The sequence below is a fragment of the Nanorana parkeri genome, unplaced genomic scaffold, assembly GCF_000935625.1.
Source record: "Nanorana parkeri isolate BGI_ZX_2015 unplaced genomic scaffold, ASM93562v1 scaffold363, whole genome shotgun sequence".
Lineage (NCBI taxonomy): Eukaryota > Metazoa > Chordata > Amphibia > Anura > Dicroglossidae > Nanorana > Nanorana parkeri.
The window spans coordinates 461,295-487,281 of record NW_017306631.1 but is presented as its reverse complement, the minus strand read 5'-3'; the positions used below and the strand labels follow the sequence as shown (position 1 = coordinate 487,281).

The window sequence follows — 25,987 nt, the reverse complement described above, 5'->3', positions numbered from 1 at the left end:
GGGGGGGGGGGGGGGTCTTCATTTTTTCTTGCACCAGGGCCCTGAAGGTTCTAGTAACGCCTCTGCCTATATGTTTAACGTACATGTAAATCCTAGCTGAATAAACGTTTAGTTTGCTAATGCACTGTGTATCGTATACAACTGCCTTTTTAATACCACACTTGTACTTACTCTCTGTCAACTCTCTGTCAACATTTCTTTGCTCCAGTGATGGCTGCATAGCATTTCTTAGGGTGGAATTACTGAAGCTCAAAATAGTGGTCCATGCCTGTGTAATGTGTGTCAGCAGAGCTAAAGGAAGCTTCCACTGGGAGAGCATATAAAAGGGTAACACTACTGGAGAACAATTGGGAAACTAGGTGAAGAACATTTCACTCATAACAGGAAGTGCTTGAAAAAAACCTTCATTGCAGGATCGCCAGGTATTATTTTAACCCCTCCCTGACCAGAGGTCATAGAGGCCTAGATGCCCAGGCAACATTTAGAAGGTTCAGGATGTGTAGGCTTAACTTAAAGTGAAAACTTTAGGGTGGCTACTTTTCTTCTCTATGGTCCCTGTGTGTGTGTTGTAAAGTAGTCACCACCCCAAGCTCGCTCCCGTGATGGACTACAATCTCAATACAAATTAGTCATCTAAATGTGAGGCAGCTTGTAGTCAATACTGTCCCTCGCACTGTCCCTCCACAAGGAAGGACAGTATTAGCATAAATTCAGAGAGGATTTGAGTATCTACTGCCTAGTAATGCACAAAAAAAGCTATTTTGGTTAACAGTTAAGATACTTGAATGTATTTTAAGATTTACCTCCTGAGTTTAGTTTCACTTTAACAAAAACTCCGACTAATTTGCATTCTTAAATAAATTTCATATATTTTTAAGAACCTATCAGGCTTTTTTTTTTGTTACATTGTTTTAATTTTTAAAAAATCCTGCTCCATTTTTATTATAGGCTGACAAGTGTGCAAAAATTTAAAAATGTCTTTCTATTTTTATGCATTAAATTATTTTCTATTAAAATAATGTAACTGTATCTACATACTACATGTTCTGTACAATCCAGCACTCTCCAGGTCGGGGGCTGGGTTAAGGAGCAGTGTGTCACATGTTCTGTGATGATGCTTCAGTTATTACATGCCCAATGACAACACGGATCACACCTATTTATTGTTCCAGAAAAATTATCCTCACAAATGTTGCCATTCTGAATGATCTTACTATATTTAGCCATCAATCATGAATTAAAAAACTTCTGACTGATTTAAAGGGCACTACTAGTAGCTACTAGATACTGTTACATAAGAGGTGCTCTTAAAACATTAGCCAACACTTGAAATTAAATGTTAAAGGTGATCTATCAAACTACAAATCTGATGGAGGCTGTCACTGCCTGAATCAGAAGATGCATACTACTCTCAAGTAGAGCTGCAGCTAACGATTATTTTCCAAATCGATTAGTTAGCCGATTATTAAGTTCGATTAATCGGTTAATAGGATTTAAAAAAAAAAATAAAAAATGGCTCTAGTGATGGGACTACTAGTTTGTATTGATATTGCAGTCATCACAGGAGCAAGCTTGGAGCGGTGGAAGTAGAAAAGAAAAAAAAAAGTGTGGTGTGCAATATAGTGAAATGAAAAGTGTAAAATTATACAGCAATGAATGCAGAATGGCATTAGCTAAAGAGAACTACAAAACCCAAAAATACCTTGTTTCCCCGAAAATAAGACCTACCCCGAAAATAAGACCTGGTACTATTTTTGGGAATTGCTAAAATATAAGACCTACCCCGAAAAAAAGACCATTCCCAAGGCCGGTGGTGGCATAAGGGAGAACTTGAAGAGCCCCAGGAGAGGCAGGAGAGAATCAGCGGTGCCATGAAGCCAGCGTTAGAGGAAACGAGGCGGCATCAGAGGGAGCAGAGCCGCATAAGCCGATGCCTCCTCTATAGCGCCGGCTCCTGTCACAGGCGGAGTGATATCAAATGCACTCCGCCTGTGAGGAATCGATAGTGAAAGTGCGCTTTGCTCATTCTGGCCAGCGATTGGTTAGCAAATTGCTCTTGGAAAGGTACGGCACCCCTGATTGCTCTGATCACCATATTTTTGTACATGAATACATGTAGACTTTTCTACATGAATAAGTGTGGATTGCTGTACATTAAAAAAAAAAATTAATAAGACCTACCCAAAAAATAAGACCTAGTGTGTTTTTTGAGCCAAAAAAAATATAAGACAGTGTCTTATTTTTGGGGAAACACGGTAGTACATTATACAGCACAATGCAGAATACCACCAGCTATAGAGGAATACAACAAATCCCAGCAATAGTACATTATAGCTGGCGGTATTCTGCATTGCGCTGTATAATGTACTACTGCTGGGTTTTGTAGTCCTCTATAGCTAGTGGTATTCGGCATTTCACCACTGTATAATGTCATTGCTGGGATTTGTTGTACTCCTCTATAGCTGGTGGAATTCTGCATTGTGCTGTATAATGTATTATTGCTGGGATTTGTAGTCCTCTATACAGCGCAATGCACAATACCACCAGCTATATAGGAATAAAACAAATCCCAGCAATAGTACAATATACATACAGTGTATAATGTATTGCTGGAATCTGTACTCCTTTATAATATACAGCACAATGTACCATCAGCTATAGAGGAATACAAGTCCCAGCAATACATTATAGAGCACCATGTGTGGCAAAGTGCAGGCTTACCTGAGCAGTCTTCCAGCAACTTGCTTCTGAGATCGGGCCTGTCATCCCCCCACACCTGCTCCTCCTTACTTCTTCTTCCCGCGTCCCTGTGCCGATCGTGGTAGGGGGCTGGCAGGGGGGAAGTGTGGCGTGTGGAGCGTGGATGCAGGCGGGCGGGTCTGGCAGCGGCGAGTGTGAGGTGGGGAGGAGGTGCAGCGCGCAGCATGTGTGGACAGGGTCAACCAAACGGAAGCCAAAAAATCGATGATTGAAAAAGTTGACAACTTTTTCAATAATCGATTATAATCGATTAGTTGTTGCAGCCCTACTCTCAAGGCAACAAAGCTTCTCCTTTGGCATGAATGTGATCAGGTGATTGTCATCAGGCTAAATATCTTTCCAATTCCAGGGCAGAATCCTTTAGGTCTTTCACTGCCAGAGCTGTTTTTGCATATATATATATATTTTTTGCACATATGTTAAAAATGCACATTTTATGTCTGAATATTGCCTAAAATACCCAGAACCCCCCAATCTGGAGAATAAAATGACAGTTACAATTTTTAAAACTGCATGCACGTGGGCTGGCGCCTTAAAAGCCTTTACATGTAATCAATTAACTGTATAGGATTTATTGCTCTCATTCCGGCATTGTGGGGCAATACCCAACATGTATGGCGCAATTGTCGTTTTCGCATGTAGGCACATGGGGGGGGCTTAAAAAAATTATTTGTGCTTGTTTGTGTCTAGGTCTAATGCTTGCTCTTAGAGCGGTCCATAGAGCCTCTCCCCCATCTGCTGCAGCGGTCTAAAGTCAGTGAATCATCACATTCTATACACTGTGTATAGGACGTGAAGATGCCAAGGGACATACCATTGCTGTAGCAGAGGGGGAGACTGGAGGGGAGGAGCATTGTGACAGCCGGCCAGCTCCGTTGTTCAGGCGAGTATAACTTTTTATTTTTTCATCTAGTGATATACAAACACTTAACCCTTGCAGTGTGGGGAAAATGAAGAAAATGTTTGCCTGGAGTTCTTTAATTATTCCCCGAATGTTTCCCCTGCACTGCATTGAAACTAATCTAGCACAGATCATGTTTGACAGCGCTGAAACCGGAAGTGACCAAATGCTCAGCGCTTCTGGGTTATTTCATTGGGGATCAGCAAATGGCTGTGGGCACATCAGAAGAGCAGCGGAGACTGAATACATAAAGGTGGGGAAGGGCTCACCTTCCAGAGTGAAAGTGAATCATTGACACCAACACTTGGCTGAAGAAGGGCAAACACGCTCTTTGTCCACAGCCGGGAGTGTATTTGACAAAACGTCAGTGGAGTGAAAGTATTAAAAGTTATCAACTGTTTTTATAATATCTTGACAAGTGACAGTGTTTCATGGTAGGTCCAACGCACATATAAGGCATGTCAAATCAATGTACCTTAAAATGTTCAAAAACTTTACCCAAATGGTTGACGCCAAACTGCATTTCAAACCCATCTTGTGTCTTCCATTGAGGGCACCTCATTACTGCAGCATTATTTATTAGAATGTCTACTTGTTCCACCTCTAAAATAAATAAATGAATAAAATAAATAAATAAAGCAAGCAGCACAAACATTTAATCTTTGAAAGGATTAGCTAACAGAAAAAATAAAAAAATATATAAAATGGTAGCATTTGGTTCTAAAGTATTACCACAGATCAAAATAATGACATATTGACTGAGCCGCTCGGCCATGATCGGGAGCTGTACGGGCTATTGTGAATAGACCGTACAGCACCCCCTCGGTTCTCCTGAACCGAAGGGGTCCTGGGGCCGAAGCTAGCCGAAGGATCGGCCGAAGCTACGGCCAGATCCCTCGGCAGCTTCGTGAATAGACCCCATAGTTTTTATTACCAGTGTGCTGGTCAGCTTTTTATCCAATGTATTAATTTTAAAATTATTACCCCTTAGTATGTCCTTTGCAAATTCTTTGATCGACTTTGTTGATGCCAAGTCCAGATGTTTGGCAAACACATTGTGATTCAGTGTCTTGCCACGGATTTCTCTTGCAGCATTTTCACACTTCTCCATATCTCTACATGCCATAAATATTCTACCACCTGCATGTTAATGGCAAAAGAAGCACAAAATAAATTTTTTTGTTTGGAAACATGAACAAGCTTAACATAGCTAAAAGAGGTGTAATTATCAGTATTATGACAAAGACTATGGTTCTGCCTCCCAAGTAGATTCAAACTTCCATCTTCAACATTGAATTTTCTTACGGCAGTATGAATCCATTTCTGGGTATAAATATCTTGGGTTTAAACCAAGTTTAATTAAATCTTGTTTAACATTTTTAGCAGGCATGTTTTCAGTTTGGGGAGAGGGCAGTTTAATATGGTGGGGGGAAAAAAGCAATTCAAAACAAATGCATTTGTTCAGAACACGGGCTAAAAGTTTACAGGACACTTCTGAGGATCATAGCTCAGTTCATTCACATTTTAATTAACTTTCTAGTCTATTCAGGCTCCATCCACCCAGGCTGTACCTATGCAATTCTGTGCTGTAACTGAGGTACATTGATGCTATATAGGTATATAGGTGTATGTATTGCCAACTTTTTTTCCCACACATAGCTATCTGTGTTGGAAATCTCAGAATTAATTGTTTGATTAGAGACGAGTTACTGTAATGACTCATTCAGTTCTGAGATTAAATTACCATTTGAGCAATTGATCTCTGTAAACAACAGACTTGAGGGTCCATTCACACCACATCCAGATTAAATCCAGACCAGACTGTTTCCGGACCCGGAATGCATCCCAATGTATCCCTGTGTTATTTCTGGCCTCTGTTCCCACCAGCGCAGTCTGTTCCAGACCAGACCAGAAAAATACTGCTTGTCCTATTTTGTCTGGTCTGGAATGCACTGGAATGCATCAAAAACATCTGGAACGCACTGGAATTTAAAAAAAAATCTTTACAAAGGCACGTTCCTACTTTCATTGATTGTATCCTGCCACCTTGTTGATAGTTGCCCTTTTCTTTTCGATTCAACTTTTCCCACCATTAATGACTTTTTCCAGCGAGTTGGTTTTTCACAGAATATGTTCAACACAAGATCGCTGCTTAAGCTCGTCGCTTTATGCAGCTATCTGGATCACTGTAATTTCAGCAATAACTTTGGAGGTCATACTTAGACCTCGCTGGACTTGGCAATTGCAGGACCTGCCTGGAATGTGAACTTTTAGCACTGGGCTCTGCTTATGGCGCTTTCCAAACCTCTGTGTACTGTGTTAGTTTTCTGGAGAGTGCTTTCCAGGTCCAAAGCTGTAGCACAGCTTTTGGTTTGACCTAGTCCCCAAATACTTTTTTAAGGAGTAGGCTGTGTGGGCCAAGCACCGGAAAATATTTTGTTTATGAGACCCATTGGGTGTGAATGTATTCAACAGAAAGCTTTAAAACAGAGAAATTGAGTGCTGCGTTTCATTCAGTTCCACCTCATTTAGTCTTTGCTGCCACTTACATTGATCTGTTCACCTCCGGCCATTTGAACCTCTTCTGCTTGCAGCACTCTGGGTGTTCGAAAGGTTTTATCTTGTATTACAACTAAGTTGTCCCTGCTTGCGATGCCACACAGGATGAGCAGTCCTGAGTTGTTGGGTGCCTCTGGATCCTATGTCAGGTGCAGTCACTCTCCTTGCTTTAAAATGGGAGGATTTCACCACTGTTATGCATGATTTTATAGGCCAAATTGCAGTTTTATTTGCCGACTCCGATTGCCGAGCGAGGACATAAGCTTACCTCAACACCCTCTCCTGCTAAATCATTATCTGACCTGCCTGCAACTATCCAATGAAAAGTCTCACAAATCCTTGCAAGATCAGATTGCCCCGAGAAGTCAAAAGGTAGCCACTACTAAAATTTTTCCCATGCACATGCCATTCTCAGAAGTCTTGTATGTTGACAGGGAAACTCCTGATAAACTATTTACACCACCCAAATGCTTCTCAATTCAATAACCGTTAGAGAAGGCCTTCATCAAGTAGTGGGCTGTTCCCACAGTTAATCTGGCAGTGTCCATCTTAAAGCACTGATGATGCTGGACAGAATGTGCAAGTATATAAGGATCCCATAGATTAGGGGAATGGACGGAACTCATGGCAAGGGATCCATCTTTACTCCACAATCTTAATATTTGAGGAGCAAATAGAGTTAAAAGGAGAACTATGAAGTGAGTGAAAACCACTCATCCTCATAGTTCAAGCCAACCTGTGACAATGAAACGGTCACATGTCGGCTCAATAGATCGGGAAGTAAGCAAACACATACCGTCGCTCGCTCACTTCTCGATCATCTCCCTGCAGAGAGCAGTGACTGTCAGTCAGCAAATCCCGTCTTCCATGCCACCAAGGTTCTAGCCCCTGTGCCTTCCTGGACAACTTTCTGTTGAGGGAACAGTGTGAATAGGTCCTGTCCAAAAATGTAGTGCTAACATCCTGTAGGGTTGGACAAATTGATTCAGTATCTGGACAAACTGATTTGCCTGACACAAAGGACCAGGTGGTCTCTGGCCTGGTGGCTCAGGAAACCAACTCTTGATGTGGGGAAATTCTTCCTTCTGATATCTTGGAAAATTATCACAATCGAAGACAGCCCGGCAGGCTGGGGAGGAGTCCTAGACAGCTTGGTGTAGAGGACTTGGAAGCTGGAGAAATCCTGACTCCTGATCAACATTATGGAGCTTCAAGCAATTTGGTTGTCCCTACATCTTGAGGGTTTTCCGAAAGGAATCTAAAATCAGACAATGTCATGGCAGTGGCATACATCAACCCCCAGGGAGTAAACAAATGTCTTGCCGCAGCAAGAGAAGTAGAAAGGACACTGATCTGTCCCAATTTCACAATGGATTTTTGTACTCAGTGTGAAATCTTTTTCTTGGAAGTTCATTGAGAGACACAGGTCCCACCCTTCTACTTTTCTGGTCTTGCTCTTGGCACTGCTTGTTGCAAAACTGAGGCATGCTGGGAGTGGGAGGGGTTATAATAGGCTTGCAACCGTTTTTTTTGGATGTCAATGACCAAATCCTCCTGTAGGCAGCAGTATAACCCAATTGGCCCTCCTAACCCTATTGTACTGAAATTGGATTGTAACTGTACTGTCTCCCCCATTTTGTAAAGCGCTGCCCAAACTGTTTGCACTATATAAATTCTGTATTATAATAGTTTCTGAATCCTGTATCACTTAATGAACTTTCAAGAAAATTATTATACAGCAAGTAAAAAAAAAAAAAAAAACACTGCCAGGATTAACCGTTTGTTTTTGTCTAAGAGTATAGTGTAATACCCATTTACTGATCCCCACTCTCTCAGATATCAAGGCGGGGGCGACCGCTTCTTCCTCCCTCTGCTCTGGCGGTCAAGAGGCCCGCTGATGTCATCATGTGTAATGCAGGGCCCACAGCCTTGCGTTATACACCAGAATGCGAGGGACAGTCCACAAGCCAGAGCATAGGGAAGAAAGGTGAGCTCCGACTGCCAGAGGAGCAGGGCTCAGGTAAGTAAAAGCCCTTTACACAATACCCCTAGACAAATACGAGCAGGTAATCCTTCCAGTGCAGAGCTATCCCCGCTACAAGGGTATTTTTTCTCCCCCCCCTGGAGATAAGTTTTAAGGCATGGTTATATAAGGCTGAATTGGATTTGAGTATATTGAGCTTCAGCCAAAAGAAGACTGTAGTTGGATTTAACCCAAGGGCAAAATGTTATATATTGCAGCTTACCAGTCTTTAGATGTCATGGCTATATTGGTTTTCTTATTTCAGGCTTTTTTACCCACCCAATTTATTTTTACCTGGTGATCCTGCCAAAAACAAACTTCCTGTCTTAAGGCGATAATGCTCACTCATTGTACTGTATGTATAATAGAACAATGTTGTTGCTCTAGGACAGGCCTACAAAACACCTCCTCTCTTTTTATTCATTTATAAGGGGGGGGGGGAGCTGGGAACTATGCTGAGAACAGAGTAGATAACGGGGCAAAGTCCAAAGAAGTGATCAGCTCACACGATTTTAGACAGGTACTTGTTGGACTGCAAAATGCAAAACAAAAAATATATAGTTAACGGACCAAACGTGAGCAAGAATAAGAAGTACATTGTAAGGGTTTACATACACTTGAAGATAATCAACCAGTCTAGTTTATTACAGTGTTAAATATTTTAGTGACTACGTCTTATTTTCTTTGCTTCCCTTAGAACGCAAGGCATTTAATACATTCTGAATGGGGGATACCTGCTAAACATGGTGGACATAATTATTTTTTTTAACCTTATTAATAATGTTACGATGTATGTATGGTCTTGAAAACATCTTTGCATACTTACATTTTAAAATCCCCCTTACAAAAAGAAAAAAATTGGACCCTTTTTTAACAACTACTATTCAACTAATGGGTGCATATTTGCCATTCATCTCTATGGAAGTGTAAAATTAACATGGTGTTTCACCTTTTAGAAAATAAACAAACAAATACATAACATGGTGTTTACAAAGTGAACTAACGAGCATATGGTACCTGACTCCCATGTTGAGAGCCGTAGCTAGCTCCTTTTGCCCCAAGGCAATAACAGAACATTGTGCCCCCCAACAGACGTATGATATCACCTGACGCCACAGGATAGCGGCACACATGCGTAGAATGCGCTGGTGGCCAAATCCAAAATAATATCAAAATTTGTTTTGTTTGACGAAACTAAATGAAAACATTTTTAGTTTCCGTTCATTTCATCTGAAACACATTTTGAGTCTTTGCAAGTGTGTGTCATTTTTTTTTTTTTTTACTGTTGGGGGGCTTTCAGGAAATATTAGGGGTCTTAACAGATCCCTGACATTACCCTTTTGAAATAGAAAGAGAAATTGAGGACACAGAGTCCTCAATTTATTTTTCTGCAGCATCTGTTCTAAATGAATGGAAAGCACTCAGGGTACTGAGGCTTCCCATTCATTCAGAAACTGGCGATAGCAAAATATTTACTATCATCCAGTTGTCAATGAGAAGCCTCTGTACTGAGTGCTATTACCCATTGAGAAACTCATGAGTGAACGGGAACGGATGTAAAGCACTTCCTGTTCATTCATAACTGGAGACACATCGTACTATGTGTCCCCAGTTATTTACAAACACTGGAGCGCTCAGATGATCACTCCAGTGTTTGCTCTGCACAAACAGGATCGGTAAATATCACAGAAATTTACCAATCCTCCGCTCTGCCATTCTGATCGCTGAGGAGGGAGCGCTGAAGCTGGCGGGGAAGGAGGGAGCGCTGTCACTTCAGGATTGCCGAGCAGTGAGCAGAGAAAGAGCCGCCATCTGACAGATCCTTGGTGAGTAACTCTCTTTCCTCACCGCTCGGCCATCCTGGATGACAGCTCCACCCTCCCCCGCCGGCTGCAGCACTCCATTTCTCATTGCATCCCCGCTGCCTCTGCCCATATAAGCGGGGAAAAGTAGCAGGGATCTGAGGAGAAGCTGGAGCCTGTGCCGTCCCTCCTCTCCCTGCTGAGCCTTGGCTGTGATGGCCACCTGGCGCCCCTTTTGCCATAGCGCCCTGTGCTGGCCATGGCAGCAGGGGTGAGGGGGCGCAGCCAGGCCGGCCATGGCTGCGCCCCCTCTTAGCTCCGCCCGAGGCGAGTGCCTCACTCGCCTCATGGTAGCTACGGCCCTGCCCATGTTATTGCTTGGGGCCAGTGGTGTGGGATAGGAGAAGAAAGCTGCAAAATAGCATTCCCCTTATGTACACTGTACATACTGTATAGTGCTACCCTCCTTTGCAGCCAAAAAAATAAAAACAACCTTACCTCTTTTTGCAAGTTCCATAGCAGTTTCTTTACCAATCCCTGTGTTAGCTCCAGTTACTATTACTGTCTTCCCAGTTATATTTGCTTTGCTGGGGCATAGTCCACCACCAACATAATCCCTAGAAAAATAGGAAAATAGATTATGCATTATTAGGATATAATCTCTTACTGATAATATTTTATTAACCACTGCACTAACCATAAGCAGTATGTATCTGCTTCAAAGCCCTAAAGAAGGCATATTTATGTGACCTCCCGAAGCATGTTGGACATTGACTAAAAATAAATAAAAATACAATTATACCAATCATGTTATTGATTATTTCCTTTGGTACACCCTTACTCCCTAATAAATGTTTTTCAGCGTGGCCCAGGATTTCCAGTACTTGTTTTTTCCTACTATGCAAATAACAACCAGAGCTTGGATGGCTGTGCTCTGCCCAATCTTCTTCTGTGCGCTATATCTACCTACTGGCATGACAATAGAATAGGCAACATCACAATTTTGCCACTTCTGACCTTCTTCTGCATTTGTGAGGCAATTTGAAAGAATTTCAAAAGGTCAAAATGAACTTGAACTAATGTTTTCCCTAAAAGCTATGCTGGGTGTAATCGGTTTCCTAGCATACAAACCATGATAGATCACTTGGGGTTTTGGAAAATCCAAGGGCAATTTGAAAATCTCAGAATGCAAGCATGGACCTAGACCCACTTTTTGGCAGTGAGTAAAGCCCATAGGTTCACTTTAGGGCCAAACTTCAGGCAACTTAATTTTACAGTTTTAGTTATTCTAGGCAGCTGTACAGAATAGTAAACATGTATATACTTGAATACAGCTCTCTAGGATGTATTGAGATGCTGCTTAATTCAGTTGGACTTTAAACATTTCAAATCCGACAGTACATTCCCAATTGGACCTGCAATGGGCCTGTGTATTTATCAGCGACACTGAGTACTGCCTGAGGTTCACCCCCTTGGATGGCGGACCTTGGGCAGGACTCAGCGTCCCTGACTATTTTTAGATAAACCGATTCAGCGCAGAAAAGAGCGCGGCCGGATTCTTCCGTTCCTATCTACCTGTTGGCACCCGGCAGTCTTTCCCCTGCTAAAGCCGTGGAGGAGCGGTGCTTTATTCCTATGCATTGTTTTAAGACATTGCAGTTGTATAGTAGTGTACGCTGGATTGGGTGGTTATTTACACATGGAGCGTTTAACAACGATTTATAAATGTTCCCATATAAGATTTGCACAAATCTCACCCAGGACTCAAATAAAAAAAAAAATGAAATCTTGGGTGAAAGTTGCATGAAAACATAACTAGGGCCCAAAGTATATATCTATTCAAAACATGTTTTATCTGGATAGAGAAGGCAATAGTTAGAACCTCTGAGTTTTTTGTTTTGCTGTTTATGTCCCTTTGAGATTTCCCTTAAGTACTTGTCTACAGAGACACAAACAGAAATTACAAGAAACCTTTGTATAGTGAGAGTTGTCATCGTCACAGGGTAACCTATGAAAGACTTTCTATCATTTCCTATTCCTTTAACAACTTTTGGATTACCCATTACTTTCTGAACCTGTACCAGATACCAATAAAAATCTGATCGAAATTCTACCCCTTTATTAAAATCATGAAGTGTACATTACCCCATTTGATTTTTAATATAGGGGTGTCTGTTTTTCTATGCATATTTTAGTAAATATACTGGGTTCCCTTTTCACATCTTTGATTGCTGTCAAACACCTTGTTATCCAGCCAGTTGCCAGATCCTGCTTTTGAAAATATGACCAAGGCGAGCAAGAAAGCAGATCTGTATTGACGTAGTCAGTTTGCAAATCAGTGCTCCCTTTTTGGAGATACAAGATGCCAGGCTGATGCAAATCAAGGTTTGTACCTCCCGTAGCCAGTGTGGCCACCATAACCCCCTCCAGGCTAGGTGCGCACCACACCCAGGCAATTAATGTATTTCCCGCTGCAAGTGATGGTACTCTGCCACTCCCCCCACTGTAAGGAAGGATGTGAGTGAAGTTGCGCAGTCATGTGACTGCCAAATAAAGAATAAAAATCAGGTAAACACTTTTTTTTTTGCAATAGTAAAAGAAATTATAGTTCCGAAATACAATTTGCTGTCTTACTACTTATCACGTTCTATACACAGTGTATAGACATGAGGATGCTGAGGAACATTCCAATGCTGCAGCGTAGAAGGAGACAGGCTTAATAGACTGGAGAAGCAGGCAGCTAGCTTAGCGGTTCGGGTGAGAACAACTTTTTTTTAGCACCTAGACAACAGTAAGCACTTTACCTTTGCAATGCAGGGGTAGCACCACTGCAAGGTTTTAATAACAGTTTTGCCGGGAGTTCTTCTTTTAGAGTCCTGTATTCACAAATACTTTAAAGCAATAGTAAACCACAGTGTGCTGGGTGGGTGTGTGCTTGCACATTATGGCACATTTACAGGGCTGGAAAAATCCGCTTGTCTGTGACGAGAGGACGCCGGAGCCAGATGAGTAGCTTCCCGTCCGGCCGTTGTAATTAAACTTTACATTCAAGCGATCGGGTGTCTCTGGAGACACCCGATCGCTTGCATTAGCAGTCGCTGTCACTGCCGTTGCCAGTCCCGAGATCCAATGTGCCCGTTGCGGCCGGGACCGGCACGGCTGCTCTGTGACAGGAGATCAAAAGGGAAAAATAAAAAAATTCAAGCATAAAATTTGTTTGCAAAACCCCACCCCCCATATACACACACACAAACATGCGTCGGGTGCGCCTACGTGCGAAAACGCCTATTGTGCCGCACATGTTACACATCTCCGCGAACATCGGAGTGAGAGCAATAATTTTAGGGCCATTAATCACTGTTAACACTGAACTGATGAGCAGTAAAAGCGTTTAAAGCGCCGCCTGTGGCCAATTTTCGGTGTGGTAATTTTCTGCGACTTTGCTGGGGCGCGTGCAATTTTAAGGCTTGACATGTTTGGTGTCTATTTTATTTACCCGACGTGACCCCGTCTTTTATATTTTACAAAAAATATGGGTAAGAATAAATGTTTTTTAACATAATATAGGGAAAACATTTTTTTCCCTGAAATTTACGGTACTTTTTTTCATTATATAGTACAAAATAAAAAGCCCCCCCCGGTGGTGATTATATACCTCCAAAAGAAACTTCTGTCTCTCCCAACAAAAATGTTAAACAGAAATTGCAAGGCTATAGTCTGGTCATGCTGACTGGTGACAATTTTGACTGACTGGTGAGACCCTAAAATGTATCAAGCCCTGCACATTTATCATACAAGTGTGCCCTTCTCCAGCGCTGAGTGATGCAACTTTGGTCCCCCATTACCAACATCACCACTTTTGGCATCTCCACCATCACCACTTTTGGCATCCTCTTTAACCATTGGGTGCCCACTGATGTAACTCCTGCATATGAGGCCCATTCTCTAAAATGAGTGTGTACACTGTACAGCGCACGTGCTACATAGTGTACACAAGGAAAAAAAATTGCTAGGGTGGAGAGTAAAGGTGCCCATACACCTTACAACCATCGGAAGACTTTTGTCTTGCGATGGTCATAAGCTTATTAAAAGCTCGTACGATCTGCCCATCTTGAACAGGCAGATCGTACTTGCGATCATCGCAAGCCCGCTACGCTGAGCGGCGGGCTTCCGATGACCGCAATGAGGGGCGGGCTTCACTGTAAACGGGCAGGGTGGGCGTGCGCACACCGGCCCGTTCGGCAGTTGTTGAACAAGCAGGCCACTAACCCGCCGAGAATCGCACGATTCTCGGCGGGTTTTCAAGCCTGCTTGTTCGACGGAAGACGTGCGACCGTACAGTAGAAACGGTCGCATGCCTTCCACACACTGTACGATTATCGTACGATCGCGGGATTTCCCGGGATTCTCGTACGAGAATCGTACAGTGTATGGGCACCTTAAGACTTTTTTGGCAGATGAGATTTTTCTGTTAAAAATCCCTGCATCCTTATTTTTGTTTTTTAATTTTACTTCCACTTTAAAGTAACACTAAACTCAGGAGCTAAATCTTAAAAATGCATTAAAGTACTTTAACTATTTACAAAATCGTATCTTATTTGTGTATCGTTCGGCTGTAGAGCCTCAAATCATCTCTGAATTCATGCTTACATTGTCCTTCCTTCTAGAGCAGGGGTCTCAAACTCAATTTAGTTGGGGCCCACTGGACAAATTTTTTAGTCCCATGGGGACCGCTACTATATACGGTTCCAGTTTTTATGTATGCACATGTTAGAAGCTGCAACTGTCACCCATTCAAGTTAATGATCGGGTGACAGCTGCTGCATGTAAACGCCTGCACACCGCATGTAATCATATGTGAAAGGATTACATGCAGTTAGGTATCAATCACTCTCCCTGGACACACAATTGTGTATCCAGGGAGAGTGATTGTAACTGCATGCAATCGTATCACATATGATTACATGTGGTATGCATGCATGTACATACAACGGCTGTCACCCGAATAACTTGAATGGGTGACAGGTGCTGCATCTAAATGCCAGATTAGAAAATCCTGTGCAGGAAAAAGCAAGTTTGTGACACAGGAATCCCATATCGCACCTGAAATATAGGTGTATCCCCCCCCCCAGGCCCCACACACACATAAAATACACTTTTTTAAGATTTTAAGTAAACTTTGCCCCCCCCCCCATGTTGGTGTAAGGACTTTTATTCGATCATCTTCTTTACTGTCCTTTTCAGCTGTCCCTCCAGCCCTGGTGCCGGTCTCCGATCTAGAGCCGACTCCTCTGATGTCCCACAGTGTCTGTGCGGGTGCACGCTGCTCCATGTGTCTCAACCTTGTGTCTCTCTTCGTCTCCCGACCTAACATCTGAAGTGCGCATGTGCCCGCCCCAAGATTCTTTGCGGCCGCCCAAGACACCTCAGATGTTCGGACAAGAGCACGTGGCGAAGACAGAGGTAAGTTTAAACCTGTTTAAAAAAGGTTTTTTTTAAGTTTTTGCATATATCTACTGCTTACTAGCAGTAGATATATACAAAACAAAAACGTAAGGGTTTAATAACGCTTTAACTCCTGAGTTTAGTGTCACTTTAACAACAAGAAAAGCTTTGTCTAGACCTGTTTTTTAAGTTGCACTTTTAATTCCACAAACAAGGAACATATGTGGTACGTGAAGAACAATATTAACAATGATAACATCATTGTATGCAGCTCAGTAACATGTTTGGTAGCAAATTATTGAAATTCTAGATGTAAATCGTGTTTAGCAGGACAATCTGCATGTTATAACATACGAAAGCAACACTTACTTTAGAAGCACCGATCCTCCTATTAACGTTCCAACCATAGAAGCTCCTACTACATACTTATTCATGATCTGTTATATAATATATCCAAGGCGGATAGAAGAACAAGACACTCGGCAGAGGTCACTGGTAAAGCCGCACAGTGCAGGAAGAACTTCACGTGCGCTTCCTATTCCTACTACGGGTGCCGTGAGGAGTCAGCACAAGGCAGTAGCTGAATGCACAAGGGTTTCAATGGGCAGCGTTGCTATTTTGATTTAATACTGTTGAAAAATACATTTGGTGTCCCTGATTCCTGGTCTGTCCCCAGAAATTACTTATTACATTGTGTTTCTGCTAAAGCTGTTTATGAATTCAATGGTCATAATTCTTTAGCAGATGACTGCAGCCCGCCTCTAGCATAACAGCTACTAAACTAGATGAGGGGAATGGTTATAAAATACTTTTACTGTTAGTGTTAACCACTCCTAAAATGTTAGCACAATCTTCCTTCTGACTGCACTGACAGTGCAGCCCAAAAGCAAGAAATTACATATGGCCTTGTTATGGATGGGCTTGGATCACACCACCTTATTCCTGTGGTGTACCTTTTAAAAGATCGGCATGCATTCGTTTAAGCGCACCTCAGCATGACGCAGTACAACCACATCGCACCACGGTGAGCCCATCGAACTCAATGAAATGTCACTTGTGACAGAAAAAAAAACTGTGATTCAACTTGATCGAGTGCATTGGCACTGTTTGGGGACACGCACACCAAAGCATAGCTGGAATGCGTGTCGTGTGGTGTGTCAAATGCCTGTGTGGGCTCTCAGAAGGCTGTGCGGGCTCTCAGGTGGCCATGCAGGGTGTCAGGAGGATACGCACGCTTGCAGGAGGATTTGCAGGCTCTCAGGTGGCCATGTGGCGTGTCAGTTGGTAGTGCAGGGTGTCAGGAGGCTGTGTGGGCTCTCAGGTGGCCATCTGGGGTGTCAGGTGCGCGTGCAGGGTGTCAGATGGCCTTGCGGGGTGTTAGGAGGCTGTGCGGGGTGTCAGGTGGCCGTGCAGGCTCTCAGGTGGCCTTGCAGGGTGTCAGGTGGCCTTGCAGGGTGTCAGGTGGCCTTGGGTGTTGTCAGGAGGCTGTGCGGGGTGTCAGGTGGCCATGCAAGGTGTCAGGTGGCTGTGCCGTCTCAGGTGACCCGGGCAGCATGTCAGGTGGCCTTGCAGGGTGTCAGGTGGCCTTGTGGGGTGTCAGGAGGCTGTGCGGGGTGTTAGGTGGCCATGCAGGGTGTCAGGTGGGCTGTTTATTGTCATATCCTTCTGATGTTAAGCAATTGATTCCAATATATTTATGTTCATGATATTGTGGATATAGAACTGTTACAATGTATTCTTGGTGTAGTCAATGTTGATTTCTATAACAGGGAGACATCTAGTGGTAGAATATGAAAAGAAAACCCTAGCCCAATGGATGAATGCATGTTTGTGGCATAAAGAATTAGGATGATGCTACCATGTAAGCCACTCTTGAGAAAGCCTTATGATGAAACGCATCTAGGAGGGTGGGGCACATGCTGATGTCATCACGTGTACTTGATAACAGCAAACACGACGAGTTGTGAGGTCTGCTGGAAGAAGTTGGCTTATACTACTAAATGGATCGCGCTAGCCGCTGACGGCTTTTTATGATTTGTGAGTGTATTTTCAATAAAACGTATTATTAAACTCTCAAACTTTTTTAATAATGAATCCAGATCAAACAAATATACATTGCCCGTAAAGCATTACTCTACATTTTTGCCCAAACACTTACAATCATTAGGTTTCAGCTGCTTCCAAGTCTCTCAGCACAGCTCAGCTTCCCAGAACTTCCTGTCCAGTTCAAGATCACAAAGGACAGTGCAGACTCCAGCAACTGTTCATCTACTAGCTTGGAGAAGGGAGGAGGAATAAGAAGGGGTATTTCCCATTTAGGAGCCAGATAAGGTTCTTTTCTCACTACATAATTTGTTCTTTATTGTGGGCTGGGAGTTGTCAGTAAATAATTTTTCGGCATTCATTAATGAGAATGAGTACAATTTGAGGTTTCCATGTGAAAAACAGGAGACTCACATTAACTATTTATATTTCACTTTAATGGGCTCTAGTGGGACTGTAGGATTTATATCCAGGCATATTGTAAACCCATTTCGAGGAACTTTCTTTTGTGGGCTTACAGTTGTCACCCTGATTATTTTTAAAAGAGCCATACCCAATGGCCAGTTCATCAGGGCCAGATGAAATTGTTCCACCTTACAAGCCTATGAATTTGAGGCACAAGCTATAGTGGGAAGATTCCTTGAATGAAGATACAAGACACTTGAGATTATGAGAGCCTATAAGAATGCCAAAAGCACCCTGAGAGGGAGACTTTTGAGAGATCTTAAAGAACGAAATAGACAAAAACATCAGGAGGATTCCCAACCAGTGACTTTAGCCAGATCACATTTTTGTCCGGGACGCGAGGAGAGACACAAGGTAAGTCTATGGACGCGTGCACCCGCATGCAGACACCGTGGGACAGGAAGTGCCAGCAAGCTCAGAGGAGTCAGCGCCGGATCGGAGACTCGCCGCAGCGCTGGAGGGACAGATGAAAAGGACAAGAAAGAAGAGGAAGATCGGATTAGATCAGATTAGGAAACATCATTTAAGGTAAGTGCTGACATTAACATTAGGGGGAGGAAAAAACATTTTTGACTTTAATGTCACTTTAAGAGTTAGAGGATATATTCTCTATATTGAGCAGAAAAGAAGAATTGTGGATCTTCAGACTGGATACACATACATCAAAGGGAATGTATTTCGAGTGGGATGTAACACGCTATTATGAATTAGTTATCTGGTGATTGGTGTGTCCCTACACTCTCATTCTCCCTTTTAATATAAATATAAACATTAGCATCCCAAAATGATATGTATGTATTTGTATAATAGTCATTCCGTTTAGGTCTAGAGGGTTTTAGGATTCAACTATATGTACTTTTGATGCATTCATTTCTATTCTATGTGTACATTTTGTTTTTAACCGTATAATATTAAATTTGGTTCTTTTTAGGGGCTTGGGAGGATATGAATTTATGTATTATATAATGTATACAAATTATAAATAAGTATTAAAATATTATGTACACAGTATTTATGGTGTACATTGTAAGTATTGTTTATGTTTCTCATTTCAATTATGTATTAGGGATACCATATGTATGCATTTATTTTATGAGGTAAATTAGATTCCCTTGGAGATATATTAGTTTAAACATGAGTTGATCATGGGATCAATAGGAAATTCTTTGTTATAAGAATCAACATTATATTATGTGTGTCCCCTTTAAGAAGGATATCATAATATAGATATACTCCCCTTTACTCCACTCACATCTCTATGACTAAGTCCATTTTGGTAAAATGCGTCAAGGGGGCAGACCATAAGCAGGACTGAATGTTACATGTAGAGTCTCAATAACGTTTTTACAAGCCAGTGATGTTATCAGTGTGTGGCTGGATTTGTTGTTGGGACATGAATGTAGGAGTGGAGACACGCTCCAGAGGTGGGGTGGATTTGTGTAATATCCTGTCCCTTATGGACTTTTCGTTTACTAAATTGCTTACTCCTGCCAATCAAAAACATATCAAGGTCATCATGTCAAGGTTGGATTATGCACTTGCAACTGGGGACCTCCTTTCCGTTGTGGAAGATAATTCATGCCTAGACAAACAGCTGCAGATCCACACCAACAGCATTACTGGGAGACGAATCAGGGCTCCATTAACATAGCTGTTGAACAAGACATCTTTAAGGTGTTTACAAAGGAGTCCTTTAATAAGTCCATTAATACACACCACAAACATACCTGCACTCTGCATACAACAGACCTGAACTGGAAAACCCCACCAAAATAAACCACCAGGACTCTCAACCTACACAAAAAGCTGCTTTTTAAAATGATCTACAAATAAGGAGGGAAAACAGCAAGTATGCCTTCCTGGCCAAGCCGAGTGCCCCCAAGTTCACATACTTAGACATCAGACAATCCATAATGAGATTATGAACAGATTAATACACAATTTAAGGAGTTTTACTCTACCCACTAAACATCTGCAATAACATATACCCAGCAGGACCTAAATCCTTTCTGATATAACATCCAATTCCAAAACTAGACCAGGCTTACTTAGATAACTCTATTACTGAGGATAAACTTAAAACTGCAATTCAGTAATTTCTAGGGAGAAAACCCACAGGCCCTGATGGCCTAATTATAGAATGGTATAAAAATGGACAGATTTTTTCTATCTGCTGCCTCAAGGCTAGGTTCCTCAATGCGCCACCCTCCCCGCCAACTCCCCCTCAATGGGGAATGGCAACCAGATGGCGGAGGTGGCAGGGTTGGTTTTACATTTTTTTTCTTTATTATTTTTTTTAAAACTTTTCTATCACTTTTTTATTTTTTAATTTATAGGTTTTTTTACATTTTAAAATTTTTATTTATCTTATTATCTTTTACTTTTTTTATTATTTGTTACTTTTAATCACTTTTGATTTTTTATCAATTTTAATTATTATTTCTTATTATCTTTTACTTTTTACATTTGTATTTATTTTATTATTTTTTATCAATTTCAAAAAAAAATTTCATTTATTTTTTTTCACTTAACTTTATTGCTATCACACAGGAGCTAACAAGCTTCTGTGTAATAGCATTTGGAGGTAACAGGTTCACTTTATTGAACCTGTCACCTTCAATACAGGAGTTCTAGCACAGCACTGTGCTGGTTCTCCTGTGACAGCTGAGATGGGAAGGCTGCGAGTGCAGCTCTCCCGTCTCAGTGTTCACACAGAATGGAGAACGGATGGTATTTGCTCTGCTCCCTGCTCTCCATCCTAAAGTGCCTTGCCGTGGTCCTGGGTCCCCCAAAAGATCCGGGGACCTTGAAAACCATGGCGGGGAGGGAAGCGGCCAGCTGGGAGAGGCAGCCAGAGGTGGGGGCGGACCATGGATGGGGCGCAGGGAAGGACGAACGATCAGGCTAATTACAAGTGATCTCAGCATCGCTGAGCAAGGCACCTCCCGCAGAGAGAGTGACAGCAGAGTCTTAGGACACAGGGAGACTGCAAGTGTGGTGTGAAAGCAGAGTCTAAGGCAGTGATGGCTAACGTTATTGAGCCCGAGTGCCCAAACTACAGTGCAAAATCAATTTATGTATCTCCAAGTGCCAACACTGAAAATAAGTTTGGTACTATGTTTTAGCTTGGGCACTGGGGTTTAAAAAACGTTCAGCATCACTGCCTTAGGCAAAATAGGGAAATGCCCATATTCAAGCATTTAAACATTTAATTTTTTCTTTATGTATTATTTTTTTCTTTTTTTTTACTTTTAATTTGTTTTTATTCATCTTATTATCTTTTACTTTTTCTATAGTTTTTATTGATTTTATTATTTTTTTAAACTTTTTATCACTTTTTAATTTTAATTTTAATTATTTATTTTTATTTTGTACATATTATTTAATTTTTATTTATTTTATTGTTTTTTACTTTCAATACATTTAAAAAAATAATTATTTTTATTATCTTTTACTTTTTTTCCACTTAAATGTATTGCTATCACACAGGGTCTAACATGCCCCTGTGTGATAGCATTTGGAGGTGACTAGTGATGGGCTCGATGTACGAGTCAACCAACAGTTCGACTCAAACTCAACATAAACAGACTGCATCACAACTGCATATGGTGTGAACTGGCCCTCAGTTTGAACATCTCTGCGCCTTGGATCCCAACGCCCCTGGCATCATCTGTTTTCTTTACTTTCAACTTCTCCTGGCATCTCAGTCCTCCCTGTCTACTTATGCCACCAAATGGGAATCAGAGCTAGGTGGTCGTCTGTGAACTGATGATTGGACCCAGATTTAGGCCAACATGCCTAAGAGCTCATATACACAGTACTGGCTTTGGAAATCAACTACAAGCTACTCATGCGATGGTACCAGGTTCCACGCAGGATTGCCAGGGCTCTTCCATTATACCCTTTTACTTGTTTCAGGGGAGGGGAAATATGCCCATATTTGGTGGGATTGTCCTGTTGTATTTTAAAATCTGGTCCAAAATCTACCATAAAATGAGAACTGTGATAGGATCTCCATTTCAGAAAGACCCCTAAGTTATACTCTTAAACAGGAAACCGAGTGGCTATTCCCCAATTGTATTTAAGCTGCTCCAGGCTAAGTACGTGATTGTGCATTGTTGGAGGTCCCCCACAGTTCCCCTTTGACATTTTTTTAACCTTACCTACACCATGTTTTTTGACAAACTCACTGCCCGCCAATAAGATAAAATGCAAAGGGTTCATGCTATAAGGACTCCCTAGACAGATTGTGTTCTTTCTTCTGAATTTCAAAGGAAATCTCTTTCATTATGACTGAACCCATACAGGATTTCATTTGGGCACCGGAGAGGGTGCAAGGGCTAGTCCATGTTCCCCCACTTCTCCAAGATGAGACATTCTGCAATTGATGTTACTCCGTTTCACAGGACTTTTTCTGCCTGGAATGCTGATGCATCTTTGTACCGTACTTGTACTGTTTGGATACTTCTGTTAATAAAATCCCAAGAAATGTCCTTGGGCTTGCTATACCAACACTCCAATTAAGTAATATAGAGACAGCTCAACAATAGATGAGGCTATAGCGGTATGCTCAGAGGTATCTAATACAGTTAAAAAATTAGTTTATTAATTTCTGTTAAAATCACATATAAAATGTTTATTACTTTTTTGTACATATAAATCAGCCTCCTAAATGACCATATGGACTATATACATGTAACAGGATTAAATGATGAATATAGATATCTTAGTCACAAGCATTTTCTAACCTAAATGCCTCTCAACTTTTTAGCACTGTAATGGTAAGTCTCGACGTGTTGCACACTAATCACTTCTTCACGAAGAGGGAGGATCTTGTGGTCCAACACAAACAAAACCCTGCAATGAAAGCGCCCACATGCAACACCCTCTCTGCGGGTGCTGCCATGAGGGCTTAATCTGGGGAACGGCAATCACATGGAGCTGAAGATGTTTTTTAAGGACCAAGGACTCTGTCACATGTATGGCAGACAATAACGTAGCCTGCAAGTCAAAGGACTCCACACACACAGCCTGGTGGTCCAGTGGACCACAAGATCCTCAGACTCACTTCAGACTTTGTAGCAGAATCGGCTATAAGTCTAGTTCAGGTTGCATCCCATCTGATGACACATTCACTCACAGTGATAATTTGTGGCTAAAGCACTGGGCTGCAGATGCCTCTTCTAGAGGGTTTTTTTGTACCATTCCGGACAATAGTAAAGTCTTGTTTGGCAAAACCCTAGAGAAGGCCATACAGAAAGAGATCTGAGAAAATCATGGTTGATACCTAGGGGCAAGAAAAAGCAACAGCAATTCTTTTGCTCTAAGAAATATGGTGGGCAGTAGAACCCAAGGAAATACAAGCCAGGGAAGTAATTGCTTAGAGCCCAATGGTGTAGAACTCCTTTCTGCACACTGAAAGACAAAAGCAGTTTCCTCAGTCCTCTAAGGCCACGAACAAGTCTTTATGATGGTCTGCATGCCCAAGCGCTTCCAGCTGGGGGAATGTTAGCCCTGTTTTATAGGTTCTGGGTGGAGAGTGTCAGAACATTTAATTTTGGAAGTTATTTAGAAAGGCTACAAAATAGAATTCTATCATGAACCTGTTAGATGGTGTCCATCGACCTCCCCCCCTTTCCGGCCCTGCCAGGCCTTTGCTCAGATCAAGGGTCTGGTATGGAATTTTAGGGGGGACCCCACATTCCCCCCCTCATTTTTGGGGGTGGGGTTCCTCCTTAAAATTCCTACCAGACCTTAAGGCCCTGGTATAACTTAGAGAGGGAACCCCACACACTTTTCTTTTTTTTTTACACGGGGTCCCTCCTAAATATTCCCCCCAGACCTTAAGGGTCTGGTATGACTTTTGGGGGGAACCCCAAGCTTTTTTTTTTTAAATGTGGTCCCTTCTAACATTCCTACAGACCTAAAGGGTCTGGTATTGTTTGGGTGGGGGAACTGCACGCTTTAAAACATTTTTTTCTTTAGAAATGTCAGTTTTGCTGCAGCAGGTTCTATACATTGTACAGATTTGCCACTTTACAAGCAGGTTAAGGGGACCCCCCAGGCACGATATTTAAAGGAATTTTTCCATTTTTATTGTTACCCTTTAAGCAATGGTAAAATCACTGCTCCTTTAAAAACTGTATTTAAAAAAAATAATAATAATACTGAGTTCGAGTTCAAACTTTTTGGATGTTCTAAAGTTCGAATTCGAACCAAACTCGCACCTGTTCAGCTCATCACTCTTCACCATTACCTATATGACATTTTGCAGGCAGTTCTGCAATCCCTGTACGAATTGGTAACTCTTACGTTAGATGCTAGTCTAGGCTACCCACAGTCTAGGATTCCAAGTTGAGTCAGAGTGGGATCCAAATCCGCTTTGCATTTCCAATCTCCTCGAATTTAAGGCAGCGCTGGAAGCTGTCAGGAGTCAGGGCCCATTCAAACCAAGTCCGGACCAGATCTGCGCGTGTTTGTGTTGCATTTTTTATGCGTTCTGGTGTGTTCCAGTGCCTTTTTGGGGGGGACTGTCATTATGCAGATTATTCTCTGAGGTTACTTCCTTCTTCATTACACAGCACTTCCCTTTGTTTGTGTTCGTAAGCTGGTGAACAGACATGTTTTATTTGTATGCAGGCAGGTTCTTTGTAATTGCTATTGCAATCCTGAGAAAACATGCTCGCAGGAGACATCGTTTATGGGTGCACCCACCCTTGCAGCTAAAAGTTTTTTTTTTTACATGTTTTTGCGTGTTCTGGTGCGTTCCAGTGTAGACAAAATGTGACATGCAGTATTTTTTTCCCCTGCACCAAATGGACTGCTCTGGTGTGAACAGAGCCCAGAAATCCCATACAAATACATTGGGTATGCATTTTTGGTGCGGGAGAAAAACGTAACGGTCTGGATCTGATCCGAACATGGTGTGAATGGGCCCTTAAACCTGGAAAATTGATTCAAGTACAGCTATAGATCCTCAGATCATCTCTGAATTCATGCTGACGTTGTCCTTCCTTCCGGAGGGTGTCTACTTTGGAGCTTGGAGCGGTGGCTACTTTACAACACACATGGGGACCATAAGTATCCACCCTCCAGAAGGAAGGACAGTGTTGAGTGTGGACAGTGATGCGTCCCCAGGTTGTCACCCGCTAGGATGTCATCATGCACGTGCGTGACATCATCATGCAACCGCGTAATGAATTCACACGCACTTAACTGCCGGTGGCCATCTTGGTGATGTATGCTGGCAAAGACTGGAGGGGACGTTCATCCAGCGGGATAAGGTATGCCGCCGGGTCCCCTGCTCTCTTGTGCAGCTGTCAGGCTCTTGGTCCATCACCGAGTGCCGACTTTTCAGAGGGGGCGACAGCAAAATGACTATCAGTCATTTTGTTGTTACCCCATCTGATGGTGTCACCTGCTGCGGTCCGCACCCCCCTTGTGATGCCACTGAATGATGCACAAATAAGCTACATTTTTGGTGATGAATGAATTTTTAAGATTTATCTCCTGATTTTAGTATGAACTAGGCAAAAGTGTGTAGTCAGACACTGGAAACTAATTTATCCAACCTGTGACATCATTACGCTTAAAGCCTATCTAATGGCGTTTGGCATTGAAGAGAACAGTGAGTACAGTGAGAATTCCAGTGCTCTAATCTTCTTGTCTCAATCTCTCGGTTTTGTAATCCTGAGGTAATAATAAAGCTGTTCGGAAAAAAAAACTGTCTTGTCGGCCGGGCAAAGGGGAAGGGGCGTGTCCAGACATCCCCATCACGTGACGATTGCAAGTTAGCGCTCCTGGCCTCAGAAAGCGCAGGCGCAGTGGGAGCTTCTTTCAACGGCCGCTGAGCCTATAACTGTCGGGAGAGAAAGCTGGGAAATAAACAATAACAGCAACAAAGTGACGCAGTGATTGCTCCTGTGTACGTTTAACAGCATCCGAAGACGAGCTGGGAAGGCGAGGAGGAGAGACGGCCTGCGAGACGTG

The 25,987-nt window shown here is 42.3% G+C and overlaps 1 protein-coding gene across 1 annotated transcript in view; it reads right to left on the bottom strand.

The window, feature by feature from the left end:
* The window catches only part of RDH13 (retinol dehydrogenase 13), a 19,613-nt gene extending 3,623 nt beyond the window's left edge, over positions 1 to 15,990 (bottom strand). The window contains exons 1-4 of the mRNA XM_018558851.1: positions 15,860 to 15,990; positions 10,544 to 10,662; positions 4,646 to 4,801; positions 4,160 to 4,264 (exon numbers count right to left, since the gene is read on the bottom strand). Coding sequence (XP_018414353.1) covers positions 4,160 to 4,264; positions 4,646 to 4,801; positions 10,544 to 10,662; positions 15,860 to 15,924 — 445 coding nt within the window. The 5' untranslated portion in view covers positions 15,925 to 15,990. The remainder of the gene's footprint in view (positions 1 to 4,159; positions 4,265 to 4,645; positions 4,802 to 10,543; positions 10,663 to 15,859) is intronic.
* Positions 15,991 to 25,987: the final 9,997 nt, after the last annotated feature.